At 45.6% G+C, this 14,183-nt stretch overlaps 1 protein-coding gene across 5 annotated transcripts in view; it reads left to right on the top strand.

Moving 5' to 3' along the window:
* The window catches only part of HYDIN (HYDIN axonemal central pair apparatus protein), a 144,614-nt gene that overhangs the window by 40,808 nt on the left and 89,623 nt on the right, over positions 1-14,183 (top strand). For all 5 annotated transcript variants that reach the window (XM_071814217.1, XM_071814219.1, XM_065848077.2 and 2 more), the window contains exons 10-12: positions 7,664-7,763; positions 11,580-11,698; positions 13,614-13,837. In XM_071814217.1, the coding sequence (XP_071670318.1) occupies positions 7,664-7,763; positions 11,580-11,698; positions 13,614-13,837 (443 nt within the window). The remainder of the gene's footprint in view (positions 1-7,663; positions 7,764-11,579; positions 11,699-13,613; positions 13,838-14,183) is intronic.

The raw sequence follows: 14,183 nt of genomic DNA, 5'->3' as shown, positions 1-14,183 counted from the left end.
CATAAGTCTCTCCCTTTCTGCATTGTCCAGTATTATCAACCCTTTGATTTCCATTAATTCAATTATTTATGGAACAATCAGCTTCACATTCAGAGTTTTGCTTATGTCTTTCTTCTCTTCCTGATATATGGGTGTCTTTACCTCAAATGATAGTATTTTCACCTCTTTATCAATTGTGGAATCAAAAAATCCACTGCTATTGACTTCCATAACCTTCTCTCTGGCGATGGCCTCATAACCTTTAGCCTGGACAGACACCCTTCTTGACACATAAATGGCAACTGGGGGGAGAATCCCCCCCAAAGCTGTGGCCTTGCTGCCCTACAGACCTTTTGGTCAAAAGTGGCTGCTCTGTTCTTCCCGCTGACTACCCGTGATGTCTGGGAGCACCCTGTAGAAATAAACAAACCTTGCTAACAGTTGACTAGAGGAAATAATTGTTTCCAGCAGTTAGGGAGCTAACGGCAGGACAGTCTTGGAAACACTTTCTGGGCAGAGCGGCTTTGCAGGGGTTGTGCAGAAGCTCTGCTGTTTTTTTTTCAGGTGTTGCTGTCTGTAGAAGCTGCAGCAGGTCACTGCGGTCTGTGTAGGGTTAACTCACCGAGGAAAGTAATAACAGAAGAGAGGAGGCAGTGATTTTTGGAATAACCATGTGACCATGAACATTTTGAGCAGCCGTCCAAGCCTGTGGGAAACAAGCTGTTATGCAACTCTGTCTTTCTGAGCACATCTCAAATTTGGTTTAATTTATTTTTGCAAATACACATGATATGTCAGCAGAAGCAGCTGTGATAGAAGCCCAGGTGGCTACCAAAGGACAAAGGCCTTGCTTTTTGCTGCATCCTCCCCACCACAGCTTAGCTCTAAGTCACATTGCAGACATGTGGGAGCTGACTCCTCGGAAATGGAAACCAGAGGAAAGGGAGGACAAGGATTTGTTACCATTCCACTGACCTTGACAAGTCATCCCTGTCCTGTCATTGCTTGGCAGTGGCTCCTCAGTGCCATGTGTTAACTCTGAGCTGATGGAGGTTGTCTTCAAGATGTCCATGTTATGAAACTGTTGCTGGTTTTGATCCAGAGGTTGGGCCAGGAGGTAACAGTGGCGTTTGTTCCTGCAAACCTCCACGTCAGCTGGGGAACCGAGCTGGTCCCCATCCAAATGAGAGGTTACTGCAGAGCGCTTCAGTTTTTGGCAGAAGGTACCATCTCCTGTGGGAGCTGTGGTCCATCCCACTGCTTGCTGTGGGCTCAGTTATTTGTGGAAAGAGGCAGATGTTGGCTTTGGCACTGCCTTTCTCCTAAGTGCCCTGAACTAGCAGGATACACTTGGAGTGTCTTTTTGGTACTGTTGTTGCCAGCTTAGTCTTTGGTTTTCTGTGTGCTTCGAGCAGTGATTTCCATGCTATGGGTCACCTTTCCCCCCTCTACAAAACAAATCAGGGCATTTGGCCAGCAATTGGTGGTGCCCAGATTTCCAAGACTGGCTTTTCTTACTCAGGTTGGTGGAGAACTAGAAGATTCTCATTATTTAGGGGCAGAGGGAGGGAAAAAACAATCTGAATGTATTTGCGGTTGAACTCTTGCATAGAGATAATCTCTGTATCTGAGTCATGGTGTGCCGTCCCCTCCCGTGTCACGTTGTTTTATGCTGTAGCAAAGCCAGGGTACAACAGCTGGGGTTGTTGTGCTGTATCATCAGACATCCACAGTCTGTATTTTATGCCACCTGCCAGTTTTAGCCAGTCTGAGGCTGATGTTAAGCTCGAAGTGTTGCAATATCATGGTCACAGCACTGCACGGTTTTATTTCTGTCCTGGTTAGCATCCATGGTAGTTTTCCGTGCTATGACTCAACTGCCATCCTATAGAGAACACGCTAGTCCAGGCAGCTCACTGGCTCCCGAGGTGTCCCGAGGCTCATGTGCGTGTAGCAGTAGCCTGTGAGGGTGGGTAATGAAGCATATCCTTTTAACCAGTAGTTCTTTTTTCCCTTTTGGGTAGCAGAAATGTGAGGAACGTCTTCAACAGCCTATTATAACTTCCCGGGAGAAATAACTCACAATATTTTTCTGGTTTTATGGACTGATATATGGCATTAATGAAGGGAGGAATGACAGAAGTGTCCCAGAATAGATATGTCTTTAAAGAATTAGTTTTAACTATGGAATAGTAGAATAAAGTGTAACTGATTATTTCTTCTTGTCCTCTACCTTTGCAGTCAAATGGTCTGGCTTATAGCTTCCCTGACAGTACAGGGACACTATCTGTGGACTTACGGCCAGAAGTTTCCCACCAAATACATTGAATTCTGCAGAATGGTGATTTCCTATCAGGAGGTTGAGAGATGGAGTCTGTTAGCTGCTGGTGCAGTTTTTCTTGGGAGTGAGGACATGAGTGCAAGGCTCCAGCAATAATGCTGCTTAAGGATTGTTCCAGAGAGCTGTGCCGATGCATATAAAAGAATGGGTTTTATTGTCAGTCCATAAACTCGTTTCCTCTGGTGCCTTAGAGGAATCTCATCCGCCTGTGCCTTGGGATCCAGCAACTCCTCGGATGTTGGGAGATCTGTCCCTTGTCTGGATCTTGGTGCATCACTGAGTGGTAAAGGGGGGTTGTGTGCTGCACCCTTGTCTGTTTAGGTTGTGAAAGAAGAAACTGTGTGGGCCCAAAACTCTGGGCTCCCTCCTACTCTGGTTAATAACACAATGTACAGAGATACCCCAGTAATGTTGCAGCAGTCACTGTGGTCTCAGTGTTATTGAGCAAATTGTTCCACCAGGAATTCGGCCACTTTGAGTACCACCTGCAGGGACTAATTTCTACTCCCTCACTGTTTGGAGATGTACACTTGCAATGTTCTCCTAGGTTCTCTCTGAAGCTGTATTTTTTTGGTGCAGTGGAAGTTCAGTTTTGATGTTCAGTTTGGGTTACCTTGGGCCAGGATCAAATTCTAGTGTTGGACAAATGCCATGCAGGCACTGACCCAGCTCTGGTTCCCCTTCTGACAGCATTGGTGGTGCAGGAATTGGGAAGAAGCCAGAACAACTAGAGCTTTCCATGTCATGAGTGATGTCCCGTATCCCAAATGGAGACTGGCAGGAAGCTGGAGCAGATTGCAAAGTCCTAATATTGCTCTCCTGCCTTCTGTGCCCTCTTGTCTGTAAGCAGAGGGAGCCTTGGACAGTGAGTCCCGGCTGGGGCAGCCAACTCTCTGACAATGTCTTGCCTCCATTTGCCAGCTGGTTTCCAAATATCTTCTGTGAACATGAAGGCAGGCACAGCTTTCTTTCCAGGAGCTGATGTGAGATGTCCTGCTGGGACACTTGCACTGAGTGGGAGGCAGGGTGTTGCTGCCAGGGTCCAGCTACCTGGTGCTTGTTAGATATGCAGAGACTGCTGGGGATAAGGGTTTCCTGGGGACAGGTCCCAGAGAGGAGAGAGAAGGAGTATTTAAGTAGACTTGTTTGCACAAGACAGTTTTGTGGCAAGAGGACTTGTCCCCTGAGGCCAGGTTAAGTGTGGGCATTGTTGTTGCAAATCTCAAACCAGGTTAATCCAAAACTGCAGTGACTGGCAGAGGTTGTTCCATGGGGCAGCTCTTGGTATAACGTCCAGTGTCAGCAGAGAGCCCAGGGCATGTACAGAGGCTGCTCTCTGGGCTATGAGATGGTGTGTAGCCGTGCACTTCTGGGGCTGGCGCACCGCTGCTGTGGTGTGAGCACTGTCAAAGGTTTTTACATTACTCTGGGGAGGAGAGGGATCCTCACCGCCCGCCTTGGACACGCAACTCAGGTGTCCCGGGTTGGTGGAGAACCTGGGATGTTCAACTTCCACATTCAAGGGGATGTAGGCTTTGTAGCCTGAGGCTCCCTGTAGATGATCTGAGTTAGATATATCAAGTTCATAAATGTGAATATTCACACATCTTCTGACTGCTTGGGCATTCAGGCCTTGAAGATTCAACCATTATTCCTTCTGTACCTTGTGACTTTCTCGGAGAAACTGTACTAGCAGTACTGTCCTGCCACCAAGGAGCTCCTGGAGGGTTTTTGCTGCCCTGAGAGGAGCATTGGAAGTACTGCAGGAGCCTGGATGGACTCTGGGGTGGGTGAAAGCCTTGCTATGCCTCTGCTTCTCTGCACTGTAAAATGGGAAGTGAAATTTACTGATTTATTTTATAAATTAAGTTCTATTTCTGTTATGTCTCCATGTGTGTATTCACCTCTGCATTTGGGAATTGTTGCTCTGCAAGTGATGTTAGGGGCTCAGGCATGCAGAGTATCGGACTGTCTGCCAGAGTTTAATGAAGCAACATGTGAGTTTTCCTTCCTAGTCTGGTTCACCCAAAGCTCCACTGGCAGAGACGAGAGCAGGGCAGCTGATGTGGATGCAGCTCATAGCAGGACAGAGCTGTTGTGAACACCAAACATGGGCTGTTTCTGATCTCCCACTCTTATCACCACCTTCCTAGGTCCCCTGCCCTGCCAAGTCTGTCCCTATTGCTGCTTTTACTGTGCTCTGAAACAGTGGGGTAAGATCACTGTGTTGGTTATATTTGTCGCAGATGTGCTGGCCTTGGAATTTGTCAAATCCCAAAGTCAGCTAAACTCACTCAGCTAGAAAAGTGCACTGTTGTTAGCAGATACATATTCATCAGGCCAACAGTTCTTTTCAATTTTCTTCCTTTCCTGCTTAGCTTGATTTTTGCTTATGAATTGTATTACACTTGTTTCCATTAAAGGGAGATGTATTGCATTTGTCAGCCTCTGAGTAATGAACGAACTGCCCCAAGTGTCCACAGGGCCAATATATCTGATTGCAGCACATAAAATAGACCAGTAAGTACCATCAGCTTGTGATCCAGTAGAAATGAGCAGCAAAACAGTATTTTGTTAGACAGTTGAGCTGAAAGACTGATACTGCTGTGTTAGGCTCAAAGATATGTTTTCTGGCCTTGGTGGAAGGAGGGATGTTCTTCAAGTTTCCCAGGAATGATGTGGCTCTATGAGACCTCATTTTTGTTTGTATGAGCTTTGCTTTAGAGCAGTCAATGTTGCGCTAAATGATGACATGGTATGAAATTTGCTATCTATCTGAAAAAGCAGTGTCAAAGTCTTGCAAGGTATAACACTGTCCCAACAAATCAGATGCTCAGCTTACAGTAGGCATTGCCTGTCAGCCAGTGAAAACTGAGCTGCCTGCCCCTGGTAGTCTGGCTCTGTACAGCCCTCATAAGCCTGATGGCAGAACTGTAGTCAAAGCCCAGCATCAGTTTTCATCCTCAGCCTTGCCACTGCTGTCCTGTCTCGTTCAAATACCTTATCCCTGGCTTGCTGTCTGGCATATGAGGCTCTACAGAGAAAATGGAGACTAATCTGGGTGGCTGTTCTGAAATGTGGCTCATTTCATTTCCCACTCATTGCTGAGTTTCTCTCCCTTTTACAGCATGCCTACGTTTTGGTTTTAAGGCTCAGGTTGTGTTCTCCTCCCCTCCTTTATGCTCCTCTGTAAGGTGAAGACCTCAAGCATCGTCACTGTTCTCAGCATTTCCTTGATGTCCTTCCCCAGTGTATCAGCAGTGATGGTTTGTGTGGCCAATGGTGCTGGTCAGCCTGGCAAGGCACCCTTTGCTGGATAGGAACCGAACAAGGGCTGTCTGCAGGTATCTGGGCAGAGGACCACAGCAGCTGGAGCATCAGAACACACCACTGGGCAGCTCAGCACCCTTTAAGGAGGAACACAGAGCGCTGGTGAACTGAAATGTGTGTTCTGCGGCAGCTGTTGGGCTTGAAGCAAATACAAGCAGCTGCCTAGTGCATGTCCCCCTCCCCAGGAATGGTCTGCCCAGTGTGAGACAACTGAATTCAGTCTGTTAAATGCACAGTGAGCAGCTGGGTGATGAGCACTGATGAGTTATTAGTCTCTAATTAGCTGAACTAGGGAAATCTGTCATCTGAGTGTTATTTTTTTTCACTCAGTGGCTTGGCTTAGGCAAGCCCCCGGGCATTGTAGTGGAGCTTATGTTGTTCAGAGCACCCCAAATGCTTTTTATTCCTGTAAATCCAAGATAACTCTCTGGATGCTTGTGTCTCCCTGCAGCATCCCTGTGGGACCTGGGGATCTGATATCTGGCACGCTGGCTGTGGGTTGCAGGCTAATGTCCCCAGTCTGCTTCCTCAAGCAAATGTGTTGTCATCTAGTAAGGCTTCATCTTCATCCAGTTGCTTCCTGGTTACAAACCTGAAGTACATTTGATCTGGCAAATGTGTTTTCTCTAGGTTTTGAAAAGAATCCCAAGTGACTTAATTCTTTCAGACTTTCCTTTTTTTATTATTGGTTTGTTGGTGGTTGAAAAAGTTTCCTCTGCCTGTTCTTTCCTCTGTTCTATTGACTCTGAGCAGGCTGCGCATTAGGGAATTATTTGCAGTTACAGACCAATAACTCACCATGTCATAGCTCTTTAATTTTTGTGGGGACTGTCCTTTGAGCTATAAGTGCCAAGTCGATGAGAAGTATTGTTGTTATTTAATATTTATGCTGCAGGAGTGCTGGAGGCTCCAGTCAGTTCTGGACTCTCCTGGACAAAGTGCTGAGCATACCCAGCAGCAAGCAGAATCAAAGCCTCACTTTGATAGAAAAATAACTCCGTTCTTTTTATCTCCTCCTATAAGCTACACTTTTCATTCTTGGTAGAGTATTACTAGAGTTGTCAGAGGTGCATGTATTTGTCAACAAATGCATGAACAGACATTTGTGATGTAGTGGTTGAAGGGATATAAGTGGTGCCTTTATTTAAACCAGTTGCAAGAAGTGAGTAAGAAGCTTTACAAACCAGGGATGCCTCCAAAAATGAGTGACAAGGCTCCCAAGGAAGCACAGGCGGTTACAGAAACACTGGTAGCATGGCCCAGACTTAAATCTCAAAGCACGACAAGGAAGTTATTTTAGTTGATTTTTGGTTGAAAGAGGTGTGGAGCTGTTAGCAAATCCCATCTTTCCTTGTTTGAGCCTGTGTTCAGGGAAACTGGAGTGTGTTCACTTTGCAGAGACAAAGGGGACACATTCAACTTTCAACTTCATTCTCAGATCTTTTGTAACCTGCGTGCTGGCTGACCACTCATGGCATGGGGCAGAAGCAGCTGGCAGTGGGGAAGGTGTCTGTTCTTCACTGATCCCTGGCTCACTGGAGTGCATTATACACTTAAATACACATGCATGTGAAGGATATAAGAAGCAGGACCTTTGTAACTAAGAAGAGAAAAACCCATTTGATTTGCTAAGTCTCTCCTGGTCAGAGTAAAAGTGTTCTTGTAGCCATAGTGATACAGGGATATATGGGAAGGTTTGCTGGAGAGAGAGGTACCTTTTCCTTAGACCAGCTGGTACCTCTGAAGAAATCCTGCTAGATTTTATGGAGTATGAGCCAGTTTGGTTGCTCCATTGTACCCCTAGTTTCACAAAACGCCTGTACCCGGTGCCACTAAAGGTAAGGGACTTAAAATGTTTTTTCGCAGCTGCTTCCAAACTCATAACTTTTGTTGATAAGTGTCGCTTGCTCCTTGCTCTTCATTGATGCTCTAAATATAGGCTACAGGGCTGTGGCTGAAAACAAGAAATGTAATGTTTGAAGATAAATGGTTTGCTGTCTGCTTCTGTTTTAGGAGGGAGATGTCTGGCCAAATTCTTCAGCTGAAATTAATGTCGTCTTTAAACCCCAAGAAGCCAGAGTGTATCAAGAAACAGTCTACTGTGACATCTCAGGTACAGTGAAGGCACAAATAGGCTTCCATCCCACTTGGTTCTTGTGTAATGGCCAGGCAGGGTCAGTGGTCAGCAGGGCAGTGCTGGCTGAGCTTGGATTGCTGATCCCAGAACAACCGAGGCAGTGGAAGGATAAGTTTTCATGCCATGGGTTTGCCAGCATTTGCTCTGCTGTGAGGTGTCTGTAAAGACCACAAAGCTACACAACAGAACAGCTTTAGCAGATGACCGCTAAGCCCCTGTAGACCATTTGACTCCAGGATGAGTCTTTATTATTTGATTGCATCATCAGATTCCTGAGGTGGTACAAGCTGAGTTCCAATGTGCTCCTAAAGCCTGGATCCCCTCCTGCTGCACAGACACTGCCAGATTTCAGGTGGCTGAGCCCTGCTGAGTGTGGGGTGTCTGCAAAAGGACCAACTCTGGCCAGCATGTGCTTCTGTCTCTGTGTGGCAATTGTTACCTTGGGGCTCCTAGTCTATGGTATATCTGGGTGGCATCGCACAGGGCTTGCTGTACTCAGCAGGGCGATCACCCTCCCTGGAAATCAGAGTGCAAGCTGTCTGCTAGACAAGCTTTATGCTCATCCTGTCTTACAGAAGTGCTGTCAAGTCATTTTCTGGGAGTGGTTATCATTGACCCACCTGAGTTATCCCTTCTTTACCCTTACAGAGGGGATTGCTCTGCTGTGCTAGCATGGGGCAGGGAATGCTTGCAGCAAGCAGCCTGGTTCAGGTTACCTTGTCCTTCCTCTGTGTCTCTGCAAGGTGCTGCTTAAGCTGTTCTGAAAAAGTAGGATATGGCTGTCAGATTTCTATCCAGGGATCATCATGGTTTTCTCCACCTGAGAGGAAGAGGTGCAGGACCCATGGTCCTCCAGCAGCCAGGCTCCCATTCTGGAGGGTGGGGAAATCACTAACCCAGCTGCTTTGTTTCTTTCCTTACTGCTCCGAGCTGATGGGTACAAATGTCACGAAACAGCTTTTTATTTATACAGTAATTGCGCAGGGTTTACTTGGCAAATGCCACCTACAATAATTACACAGGGCTTGTGTTAACAAACTGTCTTCCTGCCCACCAGCTGCAGTTGTTAGAGCTGTGGAAGGAAGGGATTGATTTTTTACAAGTTGCTCCCAAGGGGTTCCTTGCTCAGTGCTGTGCTCTTGGCTGTGGGATTTTTGTGCTGGTGATGGTGTCCATCACTTTGCAGGGATCTCCAGGGCTTGTGCCAGGAGAGTTGTTTTTGTTACAGAGAAATAGCAAAACTACCTGCATGCAACCCTTCAGCTGATCTCGGAGTTATAGGAAACAGAGCTGGGCGAATGATCTGTGTTTAGAAAGAGGATCCTGCTTTTCAAAGACCCTGATGGGCCCTTGGGAGATATTAACTCTTCCACTGGCTCCTTGGAAGAGAACCTTGAGGTGATTATTTAAATCACGTGCCTGCACCCCATCTCTTAAAAACCAGAGCAGATCCACTGTATTGTTAGAATGGAAACTGATCCAGAGTCAAGCTCCCTGGATGCAAAAAGAGTTTAGAGAAGAAAATAACAATCTTTAACTAGGGAGTCAATTAATTTTGCTTCTTGGTTTTTCTTAAGAAGCGTGACTGAGTTCCTATGCATTTGCATGCCAGTCACAGACCTCTTTGGAGAGTGATGTGCAGATGCCCGCCCTTTACTGGGAGTATTTGGAAGCTTTGCCCCGGTGCAGCACTGTGAATTGTGCAGCTGGATCTCATGCCCCACTGAAAAGGGACTTTGCTGGCCTCTACTTTTTTTGCAGGTGCTTCCATAAATTGCTTAGCAGATGCTTCTGGATCAGGTGATTTACAGAACTGATCAGCATTGTGCAATTTGCAAAGCTGGCAGTTCGGAAGTGGTTTGAAATTTGCTCTTGGCAAATATTTGAGCTCAAAATGAACTTTCTTAGTTATTTATGCAAATAAAGCCATGATTCTTGAGTGCTGGAAGGAAGAACACAGTGGGGGCTCAAACACCTAAAATTCATTTTTAGGTTTGTCTGCACACAGAACTGTAGTAGATTGTACCTTGCAAAACCCCTGTCTAAGCCACTCTTGCAGGGAGAAGCAAAATCCCAAATGATGATCACTCCCTTACCTTGTGATAGAACTGTCCTGCACCAGCAGAAGTTAATTTGGGCAACAAAATCCTGTGCTGTTGGGCCACCTACACCCTTAAAGTTTTTGAAAGCAAGACAGCAATGCCAAATTATGCACCCTGCGTGATGTGCCAAGATATGATTCCCTCTGAGATCCAATTCTCACTCCATGGTAACGATGTATGGATTTGGGATTGAGGACAAGGAGGCTGTAGCCCTTCCACACCTGTGATCTGTGTGCTCTGGGACATGTGATGCAAGCTGGAGAAATCTTTTGACAGAGAGCACCCAGTACTGCATCTTTTATAATGTCTATGCGGTGGAAATACATAGCCCTTCAATTAATGCCTGAGCTGTGAAATGTAACTCTCATCTCTATCAGCTGGGCTTTGGCTACATCCGCTTCAAAAATGTTGAATTCAACAAAAGCTCCTTAGCTCTTTGTCTCTGGCTTTGGACATTATCAAACATCCTCATGCCATGGTTGCAAGATCAAAAAGTCAGTAATCCTCAAAAAAGGCTGTTCCAGGAGAGCTTTTTCAAGTTGTGATCTCAGCACTGTGTTGTCACACCTGGGCTGCTCTTTGCAATAAAAAGTCATTTTGGAAATTTCTAGAATAACTATGCAGCAGACTTTTTAAAAAAGTAACCTTCAATCTCTCATCTTTAATGAGTGGTGAGCATCACACAGGAGGAGTTTGAAGGACAGAGAAATATTTTTGCACAAAAGCTACAGCAAAGGTTATATACAACTTTTGGGGCTCTTTTCCCCTTGTGCTACTTGCTTTCCCTGTGGAGTAGAATGGGACGGCAGGGAGAGGCAAACTGAAATTTGAGCAAGGATTCAGGTGCTTTGGGCTGCTTCGATTGTTCAGAACAGCCTTCAGACTAAAACATCCTGCACTATGTCATCTTAGCAGACTTATGGAAGAAAACTAACATCTTAGAGTTAAACTATAAGCTTCGAGGTCTCAGTTACCTTTGCAGGAAGGGACGTGTGTATTAGAAGTATATTAATGGCTCATCTGATCTCAGTAGTGAGGAGGCTGGTTTTTCCATATCTACTCAGCATGCCTCAGGTAAGGTGTCTTTACAAAGCTGAGCTCTTGGTATAATGCTGGGACTAGATGAGTCCTCCTCTCTCTTGAGATCATAAAGCCCTGTCTTATTTAGATGCTGCTCCAAGAGGTGAGCTCTGGAGCACCCAGGTACAAAGCTGTATGTTGGGCAGAGGCTCTGCCTGCTCTAAGCAGCCCTCAGGTGTACCTATCACCATTACCAGGGAGCTTCACCTTGCTTGGGCTCGTACTTCTCCACTCCTGTGCTGTCATCTCTGATTGCATCAGTATAGAGAGTGTATTTTTATCTTCAGTTCTGTTTCATGAGCTCTGTGCCTTCACTGAATAGATTTCAAAGCTCATCTGATCACATGAGAAGAAATTCGGAGATCGCGTTTTAAACTCAGCATCACGTTTTTCAAGGTGCAAACTGATCACTGAACTAGAAACCAACCCCAGGGGTTGGTTAAAAATTAGAAACCAGCTCAAGGACATGGCTCCTGAGGGAAGAAAAGGGTCCTGTATGTTCTCCTGGAGCATCTAGAGCTGGTCCCTCCAGCATGAGAATAACATTGAAGCAACCTGTAAAACCCAAGATGTAGAGAATTCTTGTACTGAAATGGAAATGTCTCCCCAGGCCGTGAGACCAGACTGCCCCTGCGCATCAGAGGCGAGGGCATCGGACCCCGGCTCCGCTTCAACTTTGAGCAGCTGGACATCGGGAAGGTTTTTGTCGGATCAGCCCACAGCTACGAGGTGAGCAGCATGAACTAGATCTTGGTGGCTCCCAGGGCAGCAGTGAACATTGCGCACCTGCGAGATTTTTGGCAACTTAGGCAGTTGTGAGCAGGGAATACTTGACATAATAGTCAAACTTGGGGGATTTCATAGAATCTGCATACTTTTGATGGGGTCTGAAAGGTGTGTATGTTGCTCATGAAGTTCCAATCCCTGCTTTTTGGCAACCTTCTCTTGAGAGCAGCTGGCAGACTTTGTGCAAGAAAAATAGAACAACCCTGTTGACACATGAAAGCGACACTGAGTCAAAAAGATAAGTATTCAGAGACTTTTGTTCCAGCCCAAGATACAATGCACCGTTGTATTCTGGCTGTTGAATAAGAACTGGCACAAATTACTACATTTGAACTCAAGACCATTGCAAGCATGTTTTTTTTTCAGTTAAATGCATCCTGCTGATTCCTGGGAGGCAGAGGAAAACTGTGCAGCCTTCTGGCTCAGAGCTGCCCCTCGCGAAGAAATGGGGAGTGCTTTCTCTTGTCAAGCAGTCTCTTGCCACACTTTGGACTAAGTACATCTCTGCCTCTATAAAGAGCAAAGCATTTCTGGAAATGAAGCAAAGGAATTTTCTATGTATTTGCCTCCCCCTCAATGGTGTCAAATCTTCGGAAAAAAATAAGATAGAGCAACTGAAAGAGGTAGAAAATGAGGCAATACATCATGCCAGACACTTTCAAAAGCTTGACTGTGTCAGGGAAGGACACATTAAGGTGTTTTCTTACCAAAATATTGTGATCTCTATGCATTTTTAATGCTGATACTTTATTGATTCTCTCTATATCAATTTATTACTTTCATTACTTGACAAAATGTGAATAAGTAGATGATACTTAGTGCTGTACTAAGCAGCTGGACCAAAGGTAAACCTTGGTTCAGTGCAGCATCCCTAAGTGCAATTTGTAACAAAGGTGTGAAACACATGAGAGGAGAGAGGAGTTTTCAGATTGCCATTGTGGAGTTTGAATACACAAATATTTTCAATAGCAGCCCCAGAATTAAAAAAAGGGACATTTCAGTGTTCTTGTTTCAGTTTTTCTGACTGATTTTGCAAGGATAAAAAGCGTGGAGGAGAAATCCAAAGCAGATAAGTCCGTGGAATTTTGCCCTGCAGCTAACAGAAACTTTACAGCTTTTCTTTGGATAAGTTGTTGGTGACTGATTGCCAGTGCTCACAGCAGACGTGGGCACTTCTTGATCAACATAAAAGGTGAACCTCAACAATTGCTGTGTGTTGCGTCACTTGTTTGAGGCATTAGACCTCTTGAATGTTCAAAGTTTGACTTTGTTCTAAATTTGTAGTTAATTCTAATAATGGGAAAATTTTAGGTGGTGGTGGTGGATGTTTAGGAAAGAAATTCTTTAGAAGAGAGGGAGCTACTGTGCACTTCCCTCTTGTCCTTTCCTGACACTGCCAGTTGACCTGAGACTAAGAAACTATCAGATAAGAGAAAAAATAAACCTAAATCATGTACCCTAGTGGAGTTGGGGAGTGCAAGGGAAGCAGAGCATGTTCTGTGCTTAGCAGGATTGGACTTGTCTGGAGCAGAAGTGGATGCTGCAACTGGTCTTTGGGATGGGTTGCAATCAACTTGGTGATGCTGAGCAGGTCCTCTGCACTGAAAGTTCAAGTGGACTGCTCTGTGTCAGTGAAATAAACCTAAAGTGACTCTGGTTTTGTGAAGTTATCACTGTTTTACATGAAAAAACCCATAAGGCAGAACTTGTCCTGTTGTATTTTCTTTTACTTCTGCCAAGCAGCAGCACACAGCATCTTCTGCCTCCTACAGATGTTATTAAACCAGAAAACAAATCAGCCTTCTGTAAGAAAGGGAGGTTCCTTATGTATTTCTGTTTTGCTTTCTTGCTGCTGCAGGCGATCCTGTTTAATAAAGGAGCCATCGATGGTATCTTCAGCTTGGTCCCTCCAGCTACAGCTCTGGGCTCCTCCTTCACCTTTCTCCCCCAGGAGGGCACCATTTTGCCAGATGGGCTCCAAGTCATCCAGATCTCCTTCAGTTCCACTGTCCTGGGGCAGTTCACAGAAGAATTTAAGTTCAGGGTGAATGGATCCCCCGAGCCTGTGACCTTGACTATCAGGTGAGAAGGGTTACAGGAGTTCAGTGGGCACATCCGTGGCTGTCTCTGGGTAACCATCTCCCACATACCTTATTTTACGACTGAGCAGAGAAAAATATATTGTCTAAGGTCTTAGTGTGGGGATACTAGGATCAGAAATAAGACTAAGAGCCAAAGCTTTTTAACCTTGACTTCAGTTTGAACCTTGCAATTGCAGCAGGAAATGGAGTGTAGTTGTCTGTGAGAAGAAATGATAGAATAGTTTGGGTTAAAGGGGACCTTCAAAGCTCATCCAGTCGCACCCCTGCCATGAGCAGGGACATCTTCACCAGGTCAGGTTGCTCAGAGCCCTGTCCAGCCTGGCCTG

This window comes from Patagioenas fasciata, chromosome 13, assembly GCF_037038585.1.
Source record: "Patagioenas fasciata isolate bPatFas1 chromosome 13, bPatFas1.hap1, whole genome shotgun sequence".
In the NCBI taxonomy this organism is placed as follows: domain Eukaryota; kingdom Metazoa; phylum Chordata; class Aves; order Columbiformes; family Columbidae; genus Patagioenas; species Patagioenas fasciata.
This window is presented reverse-complemented; position numbering and strand designations above follow the sequence as displayed.